We start from the raw sequence: 27584 nt of genomic DNA, 5'->3' as shown, positions 1-27584 counted from the left end.
CTATGAATGCAACTTATAAAACATCCTTTACAAAAATATTCACCTAGCTAAGTGCAGTAATATTGATAACCTAGGATGCTCCAAAATAATATACTAATAAAAAAGTTATGTATTTAAATATTCAGTGTTATAACAAACCATCAAACATTAGTTTAAATAGCTAGGAAAAGTAAGTAACACAATTCATTTGGAGGAAGACATGTTCAGGAATCTCAAGGGGATTCACACAAACAAAAAAATGTGACATGTTAGGGACCTTGGCAGTAATAGATCTCAAACTCTACTACAAAGCAGTGATTTTCAAACAATTTGATAACTATTTAAGGAATAGAAAAAATTATCCATGGAGAGATAAAGTATCCAACTCATTGAAACAAATAAACATAGTAGCCTCATATTTAAAGCAAAAGACCCCAACTAAGACATATCTGAAAAAAAAAAAAAAAGGCATGAGAAAGCCAGAAGGAAGCTTCATAAAGAAACTAGGTATAGGCCAACAAAGGGGAGCTAGGTGTTGCAATGGACAGATTGCAGGGACTGAAGTCAGAAAACTCTTCCTGAGTTCAACTCTGCCCTCAGACATTTACTACCTGTATGAGCCTAAGAAAATCAGTTTACTATATTTGCCTCAGCTTCTTCATCTTTAAAATGAAGTGGAGCAGGACGTGGCAAAAGACTGTGGTATTATTGCCTTAAATGTCCTTTCCACCTTGAAAGCCTATGTTTTTGCAATGGGTTGTGTTTTCTTCTTTGTAACACAATTTTCTTTGATAAGAGTAGAGAAGTATTATTGTTTCCTATTAACTTCTCCTTAGGAAGGAAATGAGTCTATAATTAAAGCAGTACTGTGGTTCTGGAAGATAAACGATACATATTTTATAGAAAAGCACAAAGATTATCATTTTTCTCCATGTTTATCATAATATGATAGATTTAGAGTTTTAAAGATGGTAAAATGGGGGTTCAGAGAGATTAAACTACTTGCCCAAGGTAATATAAATAGTAAGGAGAGGAGCAGAGATATACATTACAGATACAGTCTATATTCATTGTTATTTTTATTAAACTAGACTGCCTCTTTTGTATTTTTGCAAGTAGAATTCTCTTCCTCTCCTCTCTACTTCCCACCAACTGCTGTGAGAAAATATTCGTCTTTAACATTCTTTTTGAAAAATTTATTATTTATGTATTTTGAGCACTTGGGCTTTTTTAAAATAATGTGCTCCTAATCTATTGTTCCCATCCATACTTCTTTCATCTGTTGAGAAGACAAGAAATGTAATATCAATTATACATATTAAATCATGCAAAACCTTTTTTCTGTATTACCCATGTAGCAAAAATAAAAGCAAGAAAAATAAAGAAAGTAAAAAAAAAATAATGCTTCAATCTGTATTCAGACTTCATCAGTCTTCCTCTGGAAGTTGATAGTGTATTTCATTATATGTCCTCCGGAATTGTCAGAGATCATTGTATGGTTTCGAAAAGCTAATTCAGAGTTGGCCATCATACAATATTGTTCTTATTGCATAAAATGTTATTCTTGTTTTGTTCAAATAACTTTACAAGAGTTCGTATATATCTCCTGAGGTTTTTCTCATAGTATCCTGTTCATCATATCTTATAGCACAATAGAATTCCATCACAATCATATATCAAAACTTCCTCAGCCATTCTGCAATTGACACACATCCCAACAATATCAAATATTTGCCAAAAAGAACTGATATAAATATTTTTGTACATAAATATCATTTTCCTTTTTCTCTGATCTTTTTGGGAATATGAATATTGTTGGATCAGATGATATGCACATTTTTTAGCACTTTGGGCATAGTTCTAAATTATTCTTCAAAATGTGTGGATTAGGGGCATCTAGGTGACATACATAGTGAATAAAGCACCAGCCCTGGATTCAGGAGGACCTGAGATCAAATCTGGCCTCAGACACTAGACACTTACCAGCTGTGTGACACTGGGCAAGTCACTTAACCCTCTGCCCCACAAAAACAAAAACAAAACAAAACAAAATGAAGTGATTAATTCACAGCAACACCAACAGGGACCTAGTATCCTAATTTTTTTTCACATCCTTTTCATCATTTTTCATTTTCCTTTTCTTTAATATTAGCCAATCTAACAAGTGTAAAGTGGCTCCTCATAATTGTATAAATTTGCATTTGTCTAATCACTCATGGTTGAGAACATTTTTTCCCCTATGGCTATAAATAGCTTTGATTTCTTCTGAAAATTACCTATTCATACAATTTCATCATTTTTCAAATGAGGAATCACTCATTCTTTTAAAAAAATAGTACATTATTTTTTCTGATTACATGTAAAGATAGTCTTCAGCATCCATTTTTGTAAGGTTATGAGTTCTTCCTTCCTTTCCTCCCCTGCTCCCAGTCAGCAAGCAATCTGACATAGACTATACATTATAATCCTCTTAAATGTATTTCCACATTATTCATGTTTGGAGAGAAGAATCAGAACAAAAGGGAAAAAACACAAGAAAGAAAAAACAAAAAAAAATTAAAATGGTATGGTTCAATCTGCATACAGATTCCATAGTTCTTTTTGTAGATGTAGAGAATATTGTCCATCATGAGACTTTTGGAATTGTCTTGGATCATTATGTTGCTGAAAAGAGCTAAATCTATCATGGTTGATTATCACACAATATTGTTAATACTGTGTACAATGTTTTCTTATCATTTTAAGGAAAGCTCCTTTTATTCCTATGCTCGCTATTGTTTTAATAGGAATGGGGCTGTATTTTGTCAAAATCTTTCTCTGAATCTATTGAGATAATAATATGATTTTGGTTAGTTTTTTTATTAATGTGGTCAATTATGCTGGTAGTTTTCCTAATATTGAACCAGCACTGAATTCCTGGTAAACCACCCCCCCCGCCCCCGCCTTCCCGGTCCTACTGTATTATACTAGTGATAAATTTCTATAATCTCTTTGTCAATATTTTATTTAGAAGTTTTGTATAAATACTCATTAGAGAAATTGATCTATAATTTTCTTTTTCTGTTTTGGTTCTGCCTGGTTTAGGCATCAGCTACATATCTGTCTGATAAAAGGAATTTGGTAGGATTTCTTCTTCATCTATTTTACCAAATAGCTTATATAGTATTCGAATTAATTTTTCTTTAAATATTTGGTAGAATTCACTTGGAAATACATTTGGCCCTGAAGATTTTTTCTTAGGGAGTTCATTGATTATATATATATATAATTTTATGCCCAAGGGGTTATAAAACTGTGCATACTCTTTGATCCATTAATACTTCTGTTAGGGTTCACTTTACAAACACATCCCCCAAAAGAGAAAAAAGATCTATTTGTACAAAAAATATTCCTACCAGCTCTTTCTGTGGTGCCCAAGATTTGGAAATCAAAGGAATTCCCATCAATAAAAAAAATGGCCTAACAAGCTATGGTATATGATGGTGATGGAATATTATTATGTTATAAAAAAATAACAAACAGGTTGATTTCATAAAGCCCTGGAAAGAATTATATGAACTGAGGTATAAATTAAGTGAGCAGAATCAGGTGAACATTATGCACATTGACAGCAATACTATTTGATGAAGAACTGTGAATGACTTAACTAGTCTCAGCAATACAATGATCCAAGACCATCCCAAAGGACAAATGATAAAGCATAATATCCACCTCCAAAAAAAGAACTGATATTGATTGAACACAGACCGAAGCTTTTAACTCTTTCTTAATGTGTAGTGCTGCTTCCAGGATGGACTGACCCAAGCTACAACAGGACCCAGGGGTTACAATTAGGCTCATTCTCAGCCTGCCTGGCCTGTAAGTAACCACAGCCTGCTTTCCCTTTAACCCAGAAACAGAAGTCTGATTGAAATTTAATTCTCTATGGTTGGAAGCTTGGCATGCCTGTGCCCTTCCCCCACTGGGCCACTGCCACTCGAGTCAGCTTACTGGTTCAGAATATGGGTGTTCCAACCCAGCTCCAGTAGAGACCTCAGCTATTTCCCCCTGGACAACTGCTGAACCTCCTCACAGGTCCATGAGCCAAGTTTCAGAAGAAACTCCTGAAGATTCTGAGGCTCTGGAGGCACAGCCTGCCTCTGGCTAGATCTACACTACACACTGGGCTCCTTTCTTACCCTGAGTAGCAGGTGATCTCAATCACCTAATTAAGCCATCTTTGGCTGGAAAATAGTCTCACTTTGTTCTTTTGTGGGTTATGCTGCTCCATAAGTTGTCTTATGGCATTATTTTTGGAGAATGTGGCCAGGTTTGTTGGGAGCACAGGAGAGTCACAGCCTTTCCTCTGCCATCTATCATATTTAATTTTTCTAAAATTTTATTCCCCTCCTTGCCTTCTTATTTATTTTGTGGTTGGGTTGATCTAGTTCTGTAAGGGTGAGGTTAAGGTTCCCCACTAAAATAGTTTTACTCTCTATTTCTCCTTTTAACTCATTTAACTTCTCTGATAATTTGAATGATATATAACTTGATGCTTATATGCTTTGTTTTGATACTACTTTATTGTCTAAGGTACCTTTTGGCAAGACGTGGTTTCCTTCCTTTTGCTTTTGCATTGTCTAAGAAAAGAAGCTCTACCCCTGCTTTTTTGTTTACTTAAACTGAAGTGTAACATATTCTGTTCCAGCCTTTTACCTTTGCTCTCTACTTCAAGTGTATTTCTTGTAAACAACATACTATAGGATTCTGGTTTTTAATCCACTCTGCTATCTGTTTCTGTTTTATGGGAAAGTTCATCCCATTCACATTCACAGTTATGATTACTAAATGTCTATTTCCCTCCATCCTTTGTGCCCCTGGTATTAGACTTTTCAGTCTTACATATGGTAAGATACTATGGGACTACTAAACAAACCTTCCCTATTCTATCTGAATTGCTAAAATAATTTATTACAATATAAGGAAGGTTATTAAGTTTCCTCTGGCTTTTTCCACCATAATGTAGCTTTTCATCATCCAAGTGCAGGGAAGTTCTCTTCCTTATCTAATTTGAACACTGTTGAAGAAATTCTATTAATCTGGGATTCTGGTGCCCATCATTGAAACTCAATAACTAATGCATTACCCCTTGTTTATATTTTTCTATCCTTTCACCATTTTTCTTCTCAGTAGTATTTTGCTTCTGGCTACCAACTCCCTCAACTGGTCCTCCCTTCTATCAGTGCCCCAACCTTTTCCCTTTCCTTTCTTACTTCTCTATAGAATAACATGAATGTCTATACCCAAATTAGTATGTGTTTTTCCCTCTTTGAACCAAATCTGAAACTGAAAAAATATGCACCCCTCCTTCTTTCCCTCTATTGTAATAGATCTGAAGGGGCATGAAGTTTTATGTGGTGGTAAATTTTTCATTTCAAGAAAGTAACCTAAATAATTTCTAACTTTTATAATATCATAAAATGGATTAAGTAACATTTTCTTATGCCCATCTATTATAATAGCTAAAATGCAATCGGAAAAGGAAAATTCCAGTATCCTGACCCATAAACTTTTTCTTCTCATAAGAAAAAAAAAGGTTTCCTTATTGGTATGACACATGGACTTCAGTCTCTGAGACCCACATCAGAAGAAACAATTTGGGAATCATAACAATGGTTTTCTGGAGGCTAAATAGAATGTAAGACATAGATTTTCTCTAGATTCATCAGAGTGAAGCATAATGGTATGTAGGTGCATTTTCAGTTCATCTATGATGACGAGCTGAGGTTTTCTAGTTGGCCTCTAGGATACAAAGCTCTTATGAGACAATAACTTTTGTAAGTGTACACTTTATAAGTAGTCTGGGATATAAAAATTGGCTTGATATTGTCAGATTCATGTTGGAAAGATGGCATGAATATGATGTCTTATCACTGTGAAGCTTCTCTCAGGGCTGGAGGAGCTTAAAGTGGCTACATGGCTACAAATACTGACTTAGATCCAGGCAAGTGGGGAAAAGGGATAAGTATATATTATTTAAAATCATAATACACAAGAGAGTTTCACGGTATGATTTAAAAATAAAAACAAGCTCTGGATTCAATATCAGAAAAGCTACATTATAATCCCCATTCTGCCAAAATTTGATGTATGACTTTGGACCATTCATTTTACCTCATGGAAGCTCAGTTTCCACCCTTATAAAATATGAGTAATGAACAAAATCTTGAAAGTTTCTTCAAAGGTAAATGACCTATCAAATTTTTGTGTGGGATAACTCTAGATATTCTGTCAGATACCTGAAAGTATCTTTTGGGGAAAAGAAAATGTGCGTATGAGAGGCAATAACTTACCAAAGATATAGAAGATATATGGCCAGGTTAGGGAGTAAGAGATGAGTCCACCCACAGAGAAGCTAAATATATTAGCAACCAGAAGACCTGATTGGAGGATACAGAATATCATTATGGCACTATAAGTTAAACATAATATGACTTCCTTTAGACCAACCCAAATTTGAATAATTAGCCCTTTTAAATAGCACAACATTGAGGTTGAGAGAAAAAACAAATGTAAAAATATGCAGGCATCTGGATTCTAGTTTCAGTTTAATCCCAAACTTGTTGCTTTTGTTCTTTTGACTTAAATATGAAAAGGAAATCTTGGAGAGGATGAGAATGAGATGCAATACATGTAATTGTGGATCCTTACCAGAAGAAACAATTCCGAATAATCGGCTACGTTCTTTGGGAGGAGCCCATTTTAACAAAAAAGTGGGGAAAGATGGATATATAGCACCCTGTAATAAAAGCAACAAATTATATAATTCTTGACCCCTGATTAGAGTTGGACGATTCCTCATCCTTTTAAGGGTTACTTGGAAAATATCTTGGTACCTGGAAGATGCCCTGTATCACTCGAGTCAGAATGATCCAAATCTCTCCCTGAGATGCTGATAGTGGTGTTAAAACAGTCAAAAGGGAGGTCATTATCAATGAACACCCTAAGGTTTTTCTTGCTCCAAGCTTTCCAACTAAATATCCACTTGGGATTAATGTTAAAATAGAACCATAGGAAAAAGAACTGAGGATGATCCCCTGGATTTCTGGATCCCAATTATAGACAGGAACCTGAAAGACATAGAAATCTCATTTCTGATGCCTCCTTTATGGAACATTCAAGAGCTCAGCCAGGCCTGGAGAGTATGGAATAAAATAATATCAAAGATATGAAGGAAGTTCTGTAATATAGGGCAAAAAATACTGCATTTGGGGGCAAGCTAGGTGGTGCAGTGGGTAATGTACCAGCCCTGGATTCACAAGGACCTGAATTCAAATCCAGACTTATTCAATTGCCACTTACTAGCTGTGTGACCCTGGGCAAGTCACTTAACTCCAATTGCCTCACCCAAAACAAACAAACAACAAAAAAAGAATGTTGCATTTGGAGCCTGAGGCTCAGGGGTCAAATCTCTTCTCTGCTATTTACTATTTACTATAAGTTAGACTACATAGATTCTGGAATACCTTCCTTTTCTGAGATTCTTTTATTTTCTGATATCTGTGTGACCTTGGACACTTCACTCCAACTGTCCAGGCCTTAGTTACCTCATTGGGAAAATGAAAAAGTCAGATTACATGATCTCTACAGGTTCCTTCATAGCTACATATCCTAGAATTCTCCCCAACCAAACTGTCTTCCATCCAGGGAAATACACTTGCCAGTAAAGTTGGCCTTCATTCCCTTCCCTTCCCTTCCCTTCCCTTCCCTTCCCTTCCCTTCCCTTCCCTTCCCTTCCCTTCCCTTCCCTTCCCTTCCCTTCCCTTCCCTTCCCTTTCCTTTCCTTCAAAATTATCTGACAATAACTTACCCCTGGATCCTCTGGATGACTCTCATAAGAAACAGAGGACTGATTATGTTGGCCTGTGTTATTCACCATGGGTATGATGGCAATGGCCAGACTTGTTGCTTGGGAAAAAGTTATGGTAGAACAGAAGAATAAGATGGTTGCCTGGATATATCTCAATGAGCAGAATCCTGAGACGAAAAAGCAACACAATAATTGTCATATAGCAGTTATATGGGCAGAAGTCAATATTCATACAGATCATGAAATTATTCTGAATGATTCCAATACAAATATAGGTTGCCTAATCTCCATTAGATACTCACTGTGGCAAGACAATCCTTTTATTCCACCTCTAATCAATTTACTATCTCACTTGCCATACCACCTTTTGCAAACTTCGGCATCCCTCCCATGGATCTCCATCCCTCCCACTTTTCATTTCAGAATCTTGCCTTATACTTCACGGAAAAAAATAGGGATTTCTATATCTTTTCTTTCACATTACTCAGCTGACTTCTGTTACTATCTCCTTCTTTACTGTGTGTCAACATAATGGAATACGATAGATGAGATTTAGCAGATCCTCGAGGGCCCACCTGGAGATTACTAGATTGTAAGCACATCTGGCTGTTACTTAAGGGTACTTAAGAAGGCATGGTACTTAAGAAGCTAAAAACTTTAAACATTACATCAAGACCACCTTCGGGTCCAGTGAACCAATGAATTTGAATGACACTAGCCAATGAGCTTGAAGAACCTCCCATTTCTGGGAGGGGAACATGAAGAAGGAAATGGACTCTGGAGAGAGGCTTCTTCCTCTTTTGGCTGGAGAGATCGGCATGGTGGCAGGACTTCACAGGGGAGTTTAGGAAGGTGAGGATTTCAGGCTATAAGAAATCTGTTCTCAATCTGTTCTCTTTCTTTTACTATCTTTCTATAAACCCTTAAAAAACCTAAACTCATTTATCAGTGATTTTAGTCAGTTTCCCCCCAAAACTGGGGGGGGGGCAGGTTAGAACCCACATTTAGAATTTTAAATTACATAATTGTGATGTTTAATGTGTGATCATCTTACCTGCCCCCCAGTGTGGGGGAGGGAGAACTAGCTAAGTTTACTGATAAATTCGGGAACAGTTTAGGCTTTTAAGTATTTATTAAAGTGTCTTACTTATCCCTGTTAATACCAAGAATCTCTATCATAGTGCCTTGGACTTTCTCACGTCAAATGGATTAAAGTACATTAACTCTGCATGTAATTGTGCATGAGGAAGAAAATGACACTTTCCTAGGTTTCTTGGCTTCCTTTTTATTCCAATTTATTCCAATTTATTCTGTATAAATCATTTTTGCACCTGATTAATTATATGTTGTCTCCCACACTAGATTGTGAGCTATTTGAAAGCAAGAATGTTTTTCCCTTTCTTTATATTCATAATGCTTAGAACAGGTCTTGGAAAATAGTAGTAGTAGTAGGCCTCCAACAGTCATAGACGACCATGGATCAGCGCCATGAAGCACCACAGGTCACAGTGTGGCTGTGTGGTCCGATATGGTAGCCACAGCTCCTGAGTGACTTATAACTGGTAACTGCCACATCCCGTGTTGTATCTACCCCATGAGGAGTAGCTGGAGTGTCCACTCCAGGGAGCTGGCCTGGGCAGATAATATGGAAAACAAGCTGTTGCCCATGCAGCACGTTTTCCCTCTCCATGATCCAAAGGAGAGGCAGAGCCAATACAATTAGGCACCAGTGACACCGCAGGAGTTCCCAGAGGGATGTGATGTCCAACATCCAACTGCCTAAGGGAAATAGTAGAAAATAGTAGAAACATAAAAAATGCTGGTTGACTGATTCATATAACACTACCATGATTGTACCCTTATTTGGTGGGAGCTGTCCATCGTGTTGTACATTTTGCAGAGTGGCACTGCCTTTTTCTGGTACATTGGCATCTGGTAAAGGACACATTGTGTGTTCCTTCTTCCAAAGCTTTACATTCACCTAAAATAGAAAACAACCTTTCATATAAAACCAACAAAGACACATCTGAAAGTACCACATAGCAATCTACTTTTCTCCACCTTAGTTTGCCTATGAAGAACCCTTTGTCAAAAGCATTCAGTTGGGGGCAGCTAGGTGGCACAGTGGATAAAGCACTGTCCCCAGATTCAGGAGTAACTGAGTACAAATTTGGTATCAGACACTTGACTAGCTATGTGACCCTGGACAAGTCACTTAACCCCTATTGCCCCGCAAAAAAAAAAAAAATAATAATAATAATACATTTAGCTGCTGTATATATGTGTGTGTGTGTGTGTGTGTGTGTGTGTGTGTGTGTTAAGTATTGATATGACTTCATTGCCTATGGTACCTTTCAACAAGATATAGTTTCCTTCCTTATCTAATCTGTTTTTCGTTTTGCTTTGTCTGAAATCATGGTTGCTACCCCTGTTTTCTTTGCTTCAGATGAAGCATAATAGATTCTCCTCCAGCCTTTACATGTAACCTGTGTATATCTTTCTCCTTTAAATGTGTGTCTTGTAAACAACATATTGCAGGATTTGGGTTTTTAATCCATACTGCTATCTTCTTCTATTTAATGGGTGAAGTCTTCCCATTCAAATTTATAGTTATGATGGCTATTTATTTCTCTCCATGTTATTTTTCACCTGTTTACCACTGCCCCCCCTTACCCTCCACCCTTTTCCTTCTCACAAGTGTTTCACTTATGATCATGTCCTTTCCCAATATCCCCTTCTTTGTATCAATCTCCCCTCCCCCTTCTAGTATCCTCTTTTTAAATTTCCTTATAGGATAAGATAGATTTCTATATCCAACTGAATATGTTTGTTATTCACTCTTTGAGCCAACTTTGATGAAAGTAAGGTTTAATATTTGGCCATGCCCCCCATCTTCCCTTCCATTTCATGCCAGTGTGTGTGTGTGTGTGTGTGTGTGTGTGTGTGTGTGTGTGTGTGTGTGTGTGTGTAGGGGGGTAATTCACTCCATTCAATTTCTCTCCTTCCATGCAATTTATTTTTACCCCTTTATTTGTCTTCTGGGATGGCGTTCTACCAATGTCACCTTGTAACCACAACCTCTATTTAGATATAATTCTAATAATTCTTTTAATAAAGTCGTTAAGACTAACAAATATTATCATCCCTCTAATATTACCATATGTCCACATACTCTCTCTACATATATTCCTAATTGCTCTAATAAACAATCTTATAATAAAGTTTTTAAGACTTACAAATATTGTCTTATCATATAGAAATATAAAGTTTGACCTTGTGTTTTTTTTCTTTGTCTTTATTTTTAAAATTTTTGCAGTTGGGGTTAAGTGACTTGCCCAGGGTCAGACAGCTAGTAAGTGTCAAGTGTCTGAGGCCAGATTTGAACTCAGGTACTCCTGAATCCAGGGCCAGTGCATTATCCATTGTCCCACCTAGCTGCCCCCCATCCCTTCTTGAATTTCTTACAATTTTTCTTTCTTGTTTCTTTTTTATCTTTTTATGTTTCTCCTGAGTCTTGTATTTGGAGGTTGCATTTTTTATTAAACTCCGGCCTTTAATCAGAAATGCTTGAAAGTAATCTATTTTGTTAAATGTCCATTTTTTCCACTGAAAGAATATATTCAATTTTGCTGAGTAGGAGATTTTTAGTTGTAAACCTAACTCCTTTGCCTTCCAGTATATTATATTCCAAGCCTTGTGATTCTTTAATGTGGAAGTTGCCAAATCCTGTGTAATTCTGACTCCATGGTATTTGAACTGCTTCTTTTTGGCTGCTTACAAATTTTTTTCTTTGATCTGTGAGCTATAATGTTTCACAGAGTTTTCATTTGGGGATGTCTTTCAGGCAGTGAATGGTGAATTCTTTCAATTTCTATTTTTCCCTCTGGTTCTAATATTTAAAAGTTTTCTTTGATAATTTCTTGAAAAACATTCTCCAGGCATTTTTTTTGGTTATCCTTTCAGGTACTCCAATAATTCTTAAATTAACTCTCCTGGTTATATTTTCTAGGTCAGTTGTTTTTCCAATGAGAAATTTCACACTTTCTTCTATTTTTTAATTTTAATTTTATTTTATTGTATCTTGGTGTCTCATAGAGTCATTAGTTTCCATTTGTTCAATTCTAATTTTTAAAGAATTGTTTTCTTCATTTACCTTTTGTACTTCCTTTTCCATTTGGCTAAATTTACTTTTAGGGAGTAATTTTCCTCAGTAAATTTTTGTATTTCTTTACCATGCTTCTTTTGAATTATTTTTATTTTATTCCCAATTTTCCTCCTACTTCTTTAATTTGCTTTTTAAAAAAAATTGCAGGTCAATGAGGGTTAAGTGACTTGCCCAGGGTCACACAGCTAGTAAGTGTCAAGTGTCTGAGGCTGAATTTGAACTCAGGTCCTCCTGAATCCAAGGCCACTGCTTTATCCACTGCACCACCAACTGCCCCTGCTACTTTGCTTTTTAAAGTCCTTTTTAAGCTCTTCTAGGCATTCTTTTTGGCCTGAGACCAATTTTCACTTTTCTTTGACACTTCACCCCTAGCCATTTTGTTACTATTGTCTTCCTCTATGTTAATGCCTTGATTTTCCCTATCACCATAGTAACTGTCAATATTCAAGCTTTTTTGGTTTATTTTTTTTTTGTTCATTTTTGTGAATTTTTTGTGCCTAGATGTCTTTATTCAAGTTGGGCTCTCTTCCTAAACTGTCCCACAGATTATGCTGAGGCTCTGGTTCTTACTGGTGGTTTTCACTAGACTTCATGGCTTAGCCACTTGTTTTTTGGTGGGTTCCTAAAGTTAACAAAGATTTTCTGGTGGCTGACCTTGGAGGAATAATTTTGTTTTCAATCTTTCCAAGTGTGTGTTTGGGGGGAGGGGGTATAATGGGGGGGAGGGGGTCCTGATCCTGGGTTGCTATGGTAACCAGTAATTCTTCTAACAGGCCTTGGAAGGGTAATTTTGATTGAATCTGTTAACTCTGTGCTGCTGGTTTTCCCTGGAAATAGTCTCTCTGTTGGGAGGTTGCAAGGTTGAGAACTTGCTGTTGTCAAGTCTTAGGTGAGACTTCACTATTGGCCAGCAGTGGGGTCAAAGCCTCTCTGGCGGTCTCTATTAGCTGTGGAGTGCCTGGTCAGGGTCCCTGCTATGCTGCCTAGACTGCTCAACTGCCCATGGAGCTGTTGGTTTGTAGGTGGGTGTAGCCTCACTGGTGGATTGCCACAGGCACAGAGCCCTTCTACAGGCCCCCTGCTGTGAGCCCAGAAGCTGTTGATGTTACTGCTCCTGTACCTTAATTCTTCCATGCCAGGTAAGACAGACCTTTCCTGCCAGGCTGGTAGCTATTTCCCTGCTCCTTTGATGCTTCAGAGCCAGATTTATGTCAGTTCAGAGGGGAAATCTGGGAGAGCCTCAGGAGGTTGCTTCCTCACTTGGCCATATTGGCACAGGAAGTTATTGTAATATTTGTAAAGCTTCTGAACCCCAAACTCTAGGGCCACTCTTACAGAAAAACTCTCTAAGTGTACTCTGGTAATATTTTTTTCACCGTGGTACTTGCCTCAAGGATCAAATTTTTCTCTAGGCTTTAATCCAAATTTTCTCTGAGCTGAAAATAAGCTCCTAAATGGGAGGTTTTAATTAATACACAAAACTCTATTGCAAAAAAAAGAGTATCCTCTTACAATAAGGGGGAGATTGACTTCTCCACCAAACTAAAATATATGTCTTTTGCAGGTAAAACAGCATTTATTACATCTAGGAAAATCTTTAGGACACTTTGACTACTGTGATACAAGCATAACCAAAAAAGATAAAAAGATCCTAGAACTGACTTGTGCAGTGGTTTAAAATAAGAGAAAAAACTTATAGCAAACAGGGAAGATTGAAGAAAAATGTGCAATACGGGCAGCTCCTTTTTAACAAGTGGCAGTCCGGGCAGCTAGGTGATGCAGTGGATAGAGCACTGGCCCTGGACTCAGGAGAACCTGAGTTCAAATCCGGCCTCAGACATTTAGCACTTACTAGCTGTGTGACCCTGGGCAAGTAACTTAACCCCAGTTGCCTCACTAAAAAAAAAAAAAAAAAAAAAAAAAAAAAAAAAAAGGAAAATGTTCTTAATTTTCTCCACTGCCCAGTTGCCCCAGGCTCCAAGCCATGAAGCACCATTGTGTTTTAATTGTTATCAAAAGGGCATTTCAGGACAGGATGTAAGAAGACAAAATAATATCTATCTTTTAAGAATAGAGAAGATTTTACAAGACCTCAGTTTCAAAGTAACAATCAATTTGTAAGATCTCAAAGAGAGTCTTAAGCAGGAATGTATAAGGAAGATACATGTAAAGAATTAATTGTTATTTGAGGTTTTTATGCCTCAGCACGCACTGCCCTGGGGCTCCGCAAACCACACGGTGCTCCACCCACTGGTTGTAGCCATTGCCATGGCACTGGTACCTCACATCATCACCATTTGCCAATGCCTACATGGGCCTGGCAAAATTATAATGATTGGAAGGCTAGTGAGGACAGTCATGTGACAGTAAGAGTGTCCATCCCATTGGCTGGGGCTGTGTGGGGTTTTTCTTGGATTGGGGGAGGAGAAGTGGGCATTCTAGCTGGATGCTGGAACAATAGGAGTTTCGCTGCATATTCTCAGCTGATTCCCGGGCAGTGGCATCTTTTCAGGTTTTATAATTTCTCTTTCCCCATTTTATTTCCTTTCCCTTGATCCTACTGATCCTGTTTGTGTTTGTTTTTTTTTTAAGTTCATTCTTGTTAAAATAAATCCTTTTCTATTTTGAGGGAGGCTGTCGGTCTCCTTCCTTGCCCCAATATTGTGGTGAGCCGCTTAGCTAACACTCCCCAGTTAAAAATTGGTCCCCACAGTTTTTGGTGAGTCAACCAGGAGTTGATTAACCTAGTGAATTTGTTTAACCCACCCCCCTCCCCCTTATTTGGCCATGAGCCAACTAACATGGGGGACCTTCTTGCCCCTCCCTAACTACCCCCTTAGGCAATTTCCCTTGCTCTTAAAAAACCTTAGCATTTATCTTCCTGGTCAGAGAAAACCCAGTCCATTTTAAACTGCACCATGATTGAATATTTGGCTACCCCCTTGTATATTCTAATTGGCATATTTTGCGACAGCATATTGTCCCAATTTAAACTGTTGGCCTGCTCAATACTTACTCATGGCATTGATGGTTTCCTCCTCACAAACACAGTAAAAAATCTTTGGAACAATGGTATGGGAGAGTTTATCTTTCCCATGAGCACATATACAATATTACTGGAAGCATTACAACTAAATTCAGACTTTACTATACCACTATCATTATAGCTCAAATGGCTATAAATTTTATTCTCGTTATTGTCATTATTGCAATGTGGTATTTTTTTTCCCAAAAAAGCTGTAAAGAGAGGAAGGGATATGACCATAATAGACCACATGTTCAGAGGGATACCAGTACAGGTCCCTCTATTGGAGATGACCTGAGTTCAGAAACAGATTTAGACCAGTCTCTAGAATCAGATCGACAGAAACTGCTCCCCCTACAGAATGTTACAGCCTGCAGAGGAACACAGTGTAAAATATATAGCCCATTTAGTCCAAAGGATCTGAGTGCATGGAAGAAACTTATACCTAGGTTTGATCAGAATCCGAAGTCAGTAATTTCACAGTTAAGGTCTATATTTAATACATATCAACCCAATTGGGCCGATGTCACTTGTCTTTTGGAAATTATACTATCCCCAAGTGAAATTGTAGATATTGTCACAGCAGGAAATTCCTTGGTGGCCTCTGGGGAAGCGTTAACAGAGTGGTCTCTCCAGGAGCCAAACTGGGATTACAATGATCCACAGCAATTCCAAGAATTAAAAAATGCTATGGAAATGCTACTGAAAGGAATGGAATGCTGTTCTAACAAATCTGACAACTAGCAAAAAATTTTAAAACTTGCTCAGGAGCCTAATGAACAACCTAATAGATTTTATGATAGACTTTGTGAAGCTGCTAGGCGATTTACAAGACTGGACCCACTAGACTCAAAAGACTCCTATATTGTAAGTAATACATTTGTATATCAATCATTGCTAGAAATCTGTAAATTTTTTAGACACAGTGTCCAGGCTGGAAATTGCCACCTATATCTTTGAAGTGAATGAAGACAACATGGCTAAGCAAAGCATTCTGGCACCAGAACTTTCAGGTCAGTCATTTAAAGGTCAGTACAGAACTCCTAAGGTCTGTCAGTACTGTGAAAAACAAGGACACTCATTGAGAGAATGTAGAATTAGAAATCAAGAACTCAGGTGGGCAGTAACTGAAGGTCTGGAATATTTTTTCAGGAGAAACCAGAATAATTATGGAAATTTTTACCAGAAAGGAAACAACCAAGATAATTACAGACTTTATTACAACCAGAATAAGTATAATCATAGACCCTATCAGGGAGGAACAGAAGGACAGAATCAGAATCTGGGTAACTCTAGAATCCCTCAGAGGGAGACACAGGACTGATGGTGTCCAGGGGAAGAGTGGAAAATAAATACAGAAAGCTTTACTTTTCCAGATCCTGAATTTTTGAACCCCCTTATACCAATCCATTCACCTCCCCAGAGTAATGAACCCCATGTAACCCTGAAAGTTGGGGGCATGTATTATGATTGTCTGTTAGATACAGGAGCCTCTAAATCAGTCTTAGTGTGTAAACCAGACCCTGGATGCAATGCTATTGGGTCTTTAAATGTGGTAGGAGTCTCGGGTAAGGACTGAAGAGTGGCAGAATTAACCTCTTGCGTGGTATCTATGGGGCCTTCAACTGTAGAACAGTCATTTTTACTTATGACTGAAGCCCCAGTAAATTTATTAGGTCGTGATCTCCTTTGTAAACTTAGAACAACCATATCTTGTGCTCCAGATGGGGCTGTCTCTCTGCAGTTGCCAGAGGATACTGTTCATTTATTACCAATTTTGAATGCATATGCTCAAGGAGCAGTAGGGGATACATCCAAAATCCCCTCTGACATTCCCAAGTCCCACTGGGCCCCATCCTCTACAGAAGTGGGGCTCCTTAAATCTGCTATGCCTGTTACTATTACAGTTAAAGGGGGACCACCTCCATCCATTCCACAGTATTCATTGTCTAAAGAAGCTATAGAAGGGATCACCCCTATAATTGAGGCTCTGAAAAGTCATAGTATCATTGTCCCATGCCATCATTCTCCATGTAATACTCCCATTTTGCCAGTTAAAAAACCTAAGCCTGGCCCAGATGGTAAACCTGTTTATCATTTTGTACAAGATCTTAGAGATATTAACAATTATGTTATTCCTAGACATGCTATAGTCCCTAATCCTTCCACCATAGTTTCTTCAATCCCATGTGAGGCTACATGCTTCACAGTGGTAGATCTCTGCTCTGCCTTTTTCTCTATACCAATGCATGAGGACTTCCAGTATTTATTTGCCTTTACCTGGAAAAATACACAGTGGACCTGGACTGGATTCCTACAAGCATTTGTGGACAGTCCTACATTATTTTCTCAAATTTTACAACAGGACCTGGCCTCTATTACTTTTAAAGGTTCCACTTTAGTGCAGTATGTTGATGATTTACTTTTAGTCTCCACTGATGCTAACACCTGTCAGGAATACAGCCACCATTTATTATTAGAACTATACAAGAGGGGCAGCTAGATGGCGCAGTGGATCAAGCACTGGCCCTGGATTCAGGAGGACCTGAGTTCAAAACTGGCCTCCGACACTTAACACTAGCTGTGTGACCCTGGGCAAGTCACTTAACCCCAATTGCCTCACCAAAAAAAAAAAAAGTACTATACAAGAGAGGCCACAAGGTCTCTAAGTCAAAGGTGCAATGGTGTTTACCTCAGGTAGAATATTTGGGCTTCATTCTGGCTGCTGGAAATCACTCTGTCTCTCCTAAGTGAGTTCATGCTATTTAACAACTCGCTGCTCCCTCTACTGAGAAGCAGTTAAGGGCCATTCTGGGAGCAGCTGGGTATTGCAGACCATGGATACCCTCTTTGGGTGAAATTACTAAGCCTCTTATAGCTCTAACCAAAAATTCTCTCCCCGAGTCTTTACAGCTGGATTCCCAGCATCTCTCAGCTATAACAGAATTGAAGCGGGCATTGTTATCAGCACCTGCACTAGGACTCCCAGATTACAGTAAGCCTTTTACTCTTTTTGTGCATGAACAGAAGGGAGTGGCTTCTGGGGTCCTGACTCAATCATTAGGACCTGTCCAGCATCCAATAGCTTATTATTCCAGCCAACTAGATTCTGTGGCCTCTGGGATGCCACCCTGCATCAGGGCAGTGGCAGCTACATCCCCTTTGGTAGAAAAAGCCTCTGATTTGGTCCTAAGTAATCCTCTTACAATAAAATGTCCCCACAAAGTAGAGGCCCTCTTACTATGCCATAGAACACAAGCCTTTTCATATCAAAGGCTGGCTAAGTATGAAGTATACCTGCTAGGTCATCAAAATATCACTTTAAAATGTGTACAGTCCTTAACCCAGCAACACTGCTCCCTAACTTACCACTCTTAGGGGAACCGTTACAAGACTGTGCCTCTTTAGTTGATATGGCTGAGAAACCCCGTGATGACCTGGCAAATTATGTACTAAAACCCATTTAAAATGGCCTGATGTTCTACCTTTGGCATTACTGTTTCTGCGCAGTAGACCAAGAGGTGAACTCCACATATCTCCTTATAAGATGCTTTTTGGTCACCCTCCTATCCAAGCTAAAACTTTTCCCCCAGTCTATACATCACTGGTGGGAGGTGATACTTCTGTTGCTTCCTATATACACAAACTACAAACTAGGCTATGTGAACTCCATGAATCAGGAGTTGCTGTACAAGCTGTTCCTTTAGACTTTTTCTTGCATGATTTAAGTCTTGGAGACAATGTATATATTAAGAATTTTCAACAGACCAGTGGGACCCAGCCCGCTTGTGAGGGACCTTTTCAGGTATTATTGACAACTCCTACTGCTATTAAAATTGGAGAAAAAGAATCTTGGATTCATTGTTCCCACGTGAAGCCCAAACCATTTATGGGTAAAGTAATTTCAGATAAAACTCAACCAGCTGCTAAAGAGAAAAGTAACCGAACGGAGCCCAGGGGTAATAGACAGTTCCAATTTGCAAGTATTATCACTCAATTGCAAACCCTGGTACTCAAACTCTGTAAGGTATCAGGAGATGGAAATTGTCTTTTCAGAGCCCTCAGAGACCAGTTAGAAGGTCATTTCAAAAACCATCTCAAACGCAGACAAGAAACTGCTAATTATATGCTCAGTCATAAAGAAGACTTTAGGTCTTTTATAGAAACAGATATTCCCTTTGAAGAATATGTTGCTGATTTGAAAAAAGCTGGTATTTGTGCTGGGAATGCCACCATTGTAGCCTTTACCAAACATAACCAACTGAATGTAATCATTCACCAGTTGAATGAACCTCTATGGCAAATTTGTGGCACAAAGTTGATGCTAAAGAACTCCATATTTTCTACCATAACTGTCATTATAACAGCATTAGAAGAATCAATGATGACTCAGAAACCCCTGACACTTTGGCATGCAGAGAATTGGGGAACCAGTTTAAAAAATGTGGTGTACCCACCAGATTCTAGCATTATAAGTTTTTACCTTAAACAAGCTGTGCCTCCTACAGGTGAAGGATTTCTCCATCAAGAGTACATGGCTCTATCTTCTAGAAAGGGTTGTTGAACCTTATTGCTTGATTTATAAGGCAATTAATGAACATTTTGAGTCTCGCTGATGTTTTATTTCCTTTTGATAAATTGTTTATCATTTCAAGTATCTGTTCTTATCATTGTACAAGATAGAGAATTCATGGACAAGATGATGTGGTTTACTTGCTTAATGAAGATTCTGTAATAATGTTTAATAATATCAGCCATTTACATTCATTTATCATTTGTGACCTTGTATACTCTGGGTATGGTTTGGGATTATATATATGTTAAGGGGTAAAATTCTAGCTAAACTGTCTAAAATATCTAATGAGTGGTCGCCAATCAATTAAAAGCTTTAGCAAGAGTTAGACTTTTAAGCATTTATTAAGGAGAATAAGAATTTGGTAAAGAGAGAGAGAAAGGCCTAGATTCCTATCTATTAAAGGGAGAGCACATTTCTAGCTCCCTTCTCCGCCAGCGTCTTCAGGAAAAAGAGCGAGACTGAGCGCCAGTCTCTTCCTTCCTCCTCCCACTAGCCCGCGTCACTTCCTGACTCCTGGTCTTGCCCTCAAAGACCTTCCCTTCATGGGCAGAACTCTTCTGCAGTAAGTATCCAGCAGGTGGCGTCATTCCAATCGTTACATATATATATATATATATTTCAAGTATATCCTAAGTTATGCAGTGTAGCACGCATTTTTACCATTAAATTGTCTTTGGTGAAATTAATACGAGATTCATGATTTATGGAAACTTACAATTTCAGAAACTAATAGCTCTTACAATGAGCTTAATGGAAATGGTTCAACTCTACGTTGCAGGCCCTGGAGAGAATATATGTGCAACAGGAGGAGAGACAGGTACATGTAAGATACCCTGATGGAGGCTGGGAGAACAGCCAAATACATTCAAGAAGTCCATAGTTTGCTTATGAGAGCAGATATGTAGAGCACAATTGCTGGACATAGTCCAGTCTCTTCCTCTCTCACTCCAAAAATGTTCTGGTGTCATGTTAGCCCTAATGCATGCACCTGGTTTAACTTAACTTGGCTTCTTCACTCAATCTGGTGGCATGGTCAGAATCTGTCCATCTGAGGCCTAGCACAATTATTAGATGTCTATGCACCACGAGATGTGGTATGGTAACCTTTCCATAATATTTTCAGGTGTCATCATGGACACATAACTAAATTTGGCCTTGATCCAGACATATAGTGGTAAAAAGTGTTAGTAATGTCATAACTGTCTCAATTTCGTATTGAGCATAGATATAAGTATCCTCCAAAGGGGGGACTCCAATATGCTGTATATATATATATCAAGTTTAAACTTGTTTTGTATATTTTGAAGAACTTTCATTGTTTAATTTGAACATTTTTGGACAATGCTATGCTAGAGACTAATGAAAATCCAGCAGTTCCAGACACATCCAGAATTCAGAGATAGCCAGAATTTAGACCAGAGTACAGTTCCCCTGATGACATCTCAACCCTCCTTCGAAGACAAGATTTTAAGGAGATTAAATGGACATTTTTGTTTTTCCTTCTGTTACTATATGTATCACCTGTAATATGTATTTTCCCTTTCCTATGTTATTATTAGTATATTGTTTGTTAGCATTGGTTATGATATTCTGTTATTTTTTAAAATTTATTTATTGTTTATTGTTTATTATTTATTGTTCCATCAAGGAAACACCCCATGTTTCTTGATGAAACAAAGGGGGGAATGTAAAGAATTAATTGTTATTTGAGGTTTTTATGCCTCAGCGTGCACTGGCCTGGGGCTCCACAAACCGCACAATGCTCCACCCACTGGTTGTAGCCATTGCCAGGGCTCTGGCACCTCATGTCATTACCACTCACTGACGCCTACATGGGCCTGACAAAATTATAATGACTGGAAGCCTAGTAAGGGAAGTCGTGTGACTGTCAGAGTGACCAACCCATTGGCTGGGGCTGTGCAGGGTTTTTCTGGGATTGGGGGAGGAGAAGTGGGCATTCTAGCTGGACACTGGAATGACAAGAGTTCTGCTGCATATTCTCAGCTGATTCCTGGGCAGTGGTATCTTTTCGGGTTGTATAATTTCCCTTTCCCCATTTTATTTCCTTTCCCTTGATCCTACTTATCCTGTTTGTGTTGTTTTTTTTTTTAAAGTTCATTCTTGTTAAAATAAATCCTGTTCTGTTTTGAGAGATACTGCCAATCTCCTTCCTTGCTCCAATATTGCAGCGAGCCGCTTAGCTAACCCTCCCCAATTAAAAATTGGTCACCACAGGGGCAGCTAGGTAGCACAGTGGATAAAGCACTGGCCCTGGATTCAGGAGTACCTGAGTTCAAATCCTGCCTCAGCCACTTGACACTTACCAGCTGTGTGACCCTGGGCAAGTCACTTAACCCCCATTGCCCTGCAAAAAAACAAAAAATTGGTCGCCACCTACAGGAACCCTAGACACTGGTGAAAAGTTTATTGTTCCCTAATCAGACATCCTTTCACTGGTTATACACTTCTTTTGTTCTCCCAGGATTGGTTAATGTTATATTACCCTCAAAATTGATTATATCGCTCATGATTGTCAAATAGACACTAGTGACTCCAACTCAGTTTTGGAAAAGAAACCAAGTTCTACATGAGTTTCTATTAGACTCTAAAGGATTGTTGGAATTTAAGCAAAAACTTTAGATGTGTTCATTCGATATCTAGAAACTCACTTTCAGTACAACATTCTCTTCTATAAATGCCTGAAATACAAGTTAATCTCTTGGGAAAAGAATTATTTCATAAATTGAGAGCTGCCATTTTATGCCTTCTTAGTAATTCTTTGTCTTTACATCTCCCAGACTATTCTTGTTCTAAGTTACCTATACTGAAAGACCTCTCTGGTGACGAGTAGATTCTTTCTTTCTTTCTTTGCTGTATTGTCTTATACTGCACAGTCAAAGCCAAATGGGATTCCATTATCCTATCAGAGATCCCTGACTCTTTATGTGCCAATTCATCTTCTGATGCAAATCTCTTAAAATGTACTGTTAAAATTACAATTACAATTATTACTAAAAGAGGATTCTACCATCTCTACTTTGATACCTTTTGTCTTAAGAAATTATTGAAGCAATCCCACCTACTGTTGATTTTCTTAGAGAACAAGATAGTATTGTGCAATGAAGGCACTTTTTAAATACTCTTATCTTGCATATTAAAAAACCTAAGCCAGGTCTAGGCAGAACACCTTTTTCTAAATTTGAATAAAACCTATGCATTGTTACTTGCTTAAGCTGTATATAGACATCCAGTGGTACTTAACTATACCATTATTGTCTCTTCTATTCCTTGTGAGCGTACCTGTTTTAGGATTACAGATTTGTGTTTGGATTTCTTTAATATTCCAATTCGACCAGATATCCAATACCTGTTGGCCTTTACTTGGAGGAATACATGAAGACTGTCTTGTCTGCCTCAAAGGTATATAGAAATCCCTACTTTGTTTTCCCCATTCTAACAACCAGATTTAGCTTCCATTACCTTCAAGGGTGCCATGTTGGGACAGTATATGGATGATCTCTTTTAGCATCACCCACACCTGACATTTGCAGAGAAGATAGCCAGCATCTTCTTCAGCTTCATAAAAGTGGCAGCAAGTCTCCAAAACAAAGTTACAGTGGTGCCTCTCTCAGGTAGAATATCTTCATTTTATTTTGTCTACTAGTAATCACCCTGTTTTTCCTAAATACATACAGGCTCTCCCAGAGCTATCTGATCCAAAGACCAAGAAGCAATTGTGAGCTATCCTGGGAGCTTCCAGGTACTCTAGGCAGTGAATTCCATCATTCAGTGAGATTACCAAGCCTTTTATAGCTTTGATTAAGTAATCAGTTCCATAACCCTTACAAGTTGAGCCTGAGCATCTTACTGCCTTTATTGAACTCAAGAAACCCTTGTTGTTGGCACATGCATTAGGACTCCCTAACTAGAATAGGCCTCTTACTCTTTTTGTCCTTGAACAAAGGGGTGGCCTCTGGAGTTCTGACCCAAACTTTTGAACCCACTTCATGTCCAGTAGCCTAGTTATTTTACTCAACTGGATTTGATGGCCTCAGGCCATCAAAGGTTGGGGCTGCTACTGCCCTTTTAGTAGAAAAACCCAGTGACTTAGTAGTGGAAGCTTCTTTAATTGTGCCATGCCTCTATGAGGTTGAAACTCTTTCATTTCATCAACAAACTCCGGAATTTATAGATCAAGTAGCAAGATATGAAATGATTTTGCTAGTGAAGGAAAATGCAATTCTTGAGCATCTCTCTGTTTTCAGTACACCAGCTCTCCTTCCTGATTTATGTATTTCTGATGAACGTTTGCATATCTATGCTTCTGTGATGGACATGGGCAAACAGCCCCACTATTACCCTAAAGATTCCCCCCTCTGGAGACTATGTTCTATATCCTTATGGCTTTTATCTTCTGAAAGATAGTATTCATCATTGTAGTGAAGCTGTGGTGTCAGACCATAAGACTCTTTAGGCAGTCTCACTACCATCTAACCTCAGTGCTCAACATTTGGCCCCACACAAATTCAATTGGTCACTCTAACTAAGGTGTGCTGCCTTAATGCTGATGGAAGCATGGCTATCTACACAGATTCCCAATATGTTTTTCAGGTCTATCAAATTATCAGAATGTTTTGGCTACAGTGAGGGTTTCTTCTGTCTAATTCAACTATCCAAGACCCTTGCTATCATCTGCTGCTCTAAGCACACTAATCCAGTTTGCCAAGGTCAGCATAAGGCAAAATTTAGCTATTTTAAAAGGAACCTCTATTGTGTTTCCTATGATGGTCAAATAATGGCATCCTTTGCCCTACAGTGACTTTAAGATAAAAAATGAAGACATTAATATCAGGCAAAATAGGTCTCTGGGGTGTAAGTTACTGTGACCTTCAAGCCAATCCTCCCCTTGAGATTCTATCACCATGAACATCTTTTTATTCATATGTGTGTGTGTGGGGGGGGGAGGTGAACCCTTTGTTATGCAAAAAATTGTAGACACAATCAAAAGAGGTTGGATAGCTCCAGGAATCACTCCAATTGCAGCCTCAATTTGTACAGGCTGTTCTAACTGTCAAGTATTTTGAAAATATGCTTGGTAACCTCACAGCCTTTGGTAACCTCTTATTAGCCTATACCACTTTTGAACATTCTTCAAAATGCAATCCTGAAAATCGGTTATACTACAGCTGGAACAAATCAAGGAGAAGAACATCAGGCCACCTGAGGTGGGTTGCAAAGCACAACATAGAAACAAGAGATTTAAACCAAAAGCTGGACCAAAGACATGATGGCTTGTTCACCTGGTCATATATCTCCCTTCTTTAGTACCCTTCATATTCAGTATACAATTCAACCTTCTCTCCTTACTATAAGTTTTCTAGGACCATCTAATACTACATCTCCTACTTCAAAGGAAAATTATACAAACCAATCTACCTTAGTAAATATGAGAACAATAGCTTCTAGGACCTTAATACCTGTAGTGTCTGAGGCTGGATTTGAACTCAGTTTCTCCTGACTCCAGGTCCAGTGCTCTATTCACTGTGCCACCTAGCTGCCCCAATAAATTCTAATTCAACAAATATTTCATAAGAGTTACTTAGCACTTTCAACAAACAAAACCAACTGATTGTGTAATCATGGAAAACTAACTTAACTTATCAGTATTCCAAAGCAATATCCAAAAACTAGAAGTTATATAAGAATTGTTAATAAATTCTATCAGAATGTTTTCCATGACAACTCATGTATAACTTCTTTTTAAATGCTTGAGTTCTAGTGGGTGGGCATGGGAATGGAGGAGGAAGAGAAGTTGGAACACAACATTTTAAAAAATTGATGTTAAAATTTGTTTTTATATATATATTGGAAAATAAAATTCTATTCAATAAAAGAAATAATAAATTCTATTGGAAAGAGCACATGGAGATTCCAATATCAGCATTAAATAATGTTGAGTGATGTTATCCACACAGAGATTTTCCTTCCTTGATGAAATCATATATACATATCAAAGCATTCTCTTCCATAGAAAAAATGTGAGTGTTCTGGGTATCCATGGAATACACTGTATATACTCACTAAATACAGGTAGGGAAGAGAGCACCATCAGTTTAGGGGGTCAAACATGTTTCATGTAGAAGGTGTTGTTTGACCTAAGTATTAAAGGAGATGAAGTATTCTATTAAGTGGCTATGAGGAGAAAGTGCATCTGAGGAAATAAAGTACATAGGCAAAAAAAAGTAAGATGGAGAATTGAGTGTGAGGAAAAGAAAGAAGATCAGTTTTGCTGAATGAAGGAGGATAGGAAGTATACAACAAAATTGTTGGGAAAGATAACGAATTCTGTTCTGGAGGTCATAAGTTTAAGATGTTCCACAAAACCAATGTGCCTTCTCTCACTTTCATTTATTTCCACAAGACTTCCCCATAACAGTTAGACATTGATCCTTATTATAATTATCTTCTTTTACAACTCAGTACAGGTTTAAATTGTTGTGTGTGGACATCACTGACCTCAACAGTTAACAAATTCTCTTCCTCCTCAAAGTTTTCTAAGAATTTTGTTTGAATATTTTCTTTGTCCCATCACTCCTTTCCTTTTATTGAATCTTTACATGCCATATCCTCCCCAATCCAAAGGGCAAAATGTAAGTTCCCTAAGACAAAGGAATATTTCAATTTTTATATGTGCATCCTAACACATAGTATAATAGATGTTGAATAAATTTAAGTCTGTATTCTCTTAACCATCACCTCTGCAAACGAACCAGGCATTTGCTCCACATTCTCTCTTTATTCTCTCAAAGAGTAAAATATAAGGACTCAATATTGGGGCCAACTTGAGCTCCTCCTCCAGTTCTCATTGTGTTATATGCAGATTCCTGGGTGTCTCTTAGGCCCTTTTAGGAGATCTACAAGTTTAAAACAATCTTCATAATGAAATTGACACTTTAATTTCTACACACATACACACACCTTGCTTTGTCAGAAAACTTATATACTGCACTGGACTCATTATAAACATTTTTAGTGAGAAGTAGGTATGGACTGAGAGGATAATTCTCATTTTTCTTAAATGAACATTTTAAATGAAAAATTATTAAAGACAAACCTGAGAGTGGTGAATATGTTCTTTCTTCCTTGAATGTTCTGACTATAAGAGATTCTAGAGTTCTGGCAAGTACTTGATCATCTGACACACTTCAGATTGCATAAGAGATACTTTGCTCTACATTATAAACTTTCAGTTTAATTTTTAAAAGCAAATTTTTTCACAGGCAGCCAGGGATAGTTGTTGATGAACATTTCTGACTATCATATCACATTTCATCACATCATATCTTATCATGTTGTGTAACATTATGTCATATCATATATGTTTCAGGGGTCCTTGAAAATCTGTCAAATGCACTAAACCAAATATTTAATAGGAGAAAGCATAATAAATAGTATCCCACAGAGCAGTGCCAGTTAACTATTTAATAGCTTTATTTGGAGCCCACTTTTGGTCATGTGGTGGCCTAACACAGGGAAACATGCAAAGCCTTTTGGCATGATATGGTATATTTATATAACATGGCAATCTCTGCCTGAGTGTTCTTTTCTTCATGCCTCCATCTCATGACAACGACACAGAGGTAGCTTACTATTCTAAATAAAAGAAGAGGCAGTAAGGGGTAATTAGGTGGCCCACTGGATGCTACACCAGCTCTGTATTCAGGACTCAGGTCCAAATCTGGCCTCAAACACTTGGCATTTACTAGCAGTGTGACCCTGAGAAAGTCACTTAATCCTCATTGCCCTGTGCCCCCCTCTAAAAAGAGGTCATATCTAACTGGACCCCTTCCATTAATTTTCCCATGAGACAATTAAAAAGATATTTTTGACTCCCCATAAAGGAAAGTAGGGGAAAGTGTAGCATTGTTTTCCCCACTTTTATTACCGTTACCACATGAAGCAAATCTCAACTAGATGAATTTCTGTCTTG

General features: G+C 38.0%; 1 protein-coding gene across 2 annotated transcripts in view; it reads right to left on the bottom strand.

Annotated features, from left to right (window-relative positions):
• LOC122745952 (sodium-dependent phosphate transport protein 3-like) overlaps nt 1–26779 on the bottom strand; it is a 54218-nt gene extending 27439 nt beyond the window's left edge. Inside the window, exons 1-6 of one of the 2 annotated variants that reach the window (XM_043991414.1) lie at nt 26709–26779; nt 9686–9809; nt 7829–7995; nt 6855–7088; nt 6670–6757; nt 6312–6398 (exon numbers count right to left, since the gene is read on the bottom strand). In XM_043991414.1, the coding sequence (XP_043847349.1) occupies nt 6312–6398; nt 6670–6757; nt 6855–7088; nt 7829–7995; nt 9686–9776 (667 nt within the window). In that variant the 5' untranslated portion in view covers nt 9777–9809; nt 26709–26779. The remainder of the gene's footprint in view (nt 1–6311; nt 6399–6669; nt 6758–6854; nt 7089–7828; nt 7996–9685; nt 9810–26708) is intronic. The other variant, XM_043991415.1, reaches the window with a different exon arrangement.
• Between the last annotated feature and the right edge of the window lie 805 nt (nt 26780–27584).

This window comes from Dromiciops gliroides, chromosome 3 (assembly GCF_019393635.1).
Source record: "Dromiciops gliroides isolate mDroGli1 chromosome 3, mDroGli1.pri, whole genome shotgun sequence".
In the NCBI taxonomy this organism is placed as follows: domain Eukaryota; kingdom Metazoa; phylum Chordata; class Mammalia; order Microbiotheria; family Microbiotheriidae; genus Dromiciops; species Dromiciops gliroides.
This window is presented reverse-complemented; position numbering and strand designations above follow the sequence as displayed.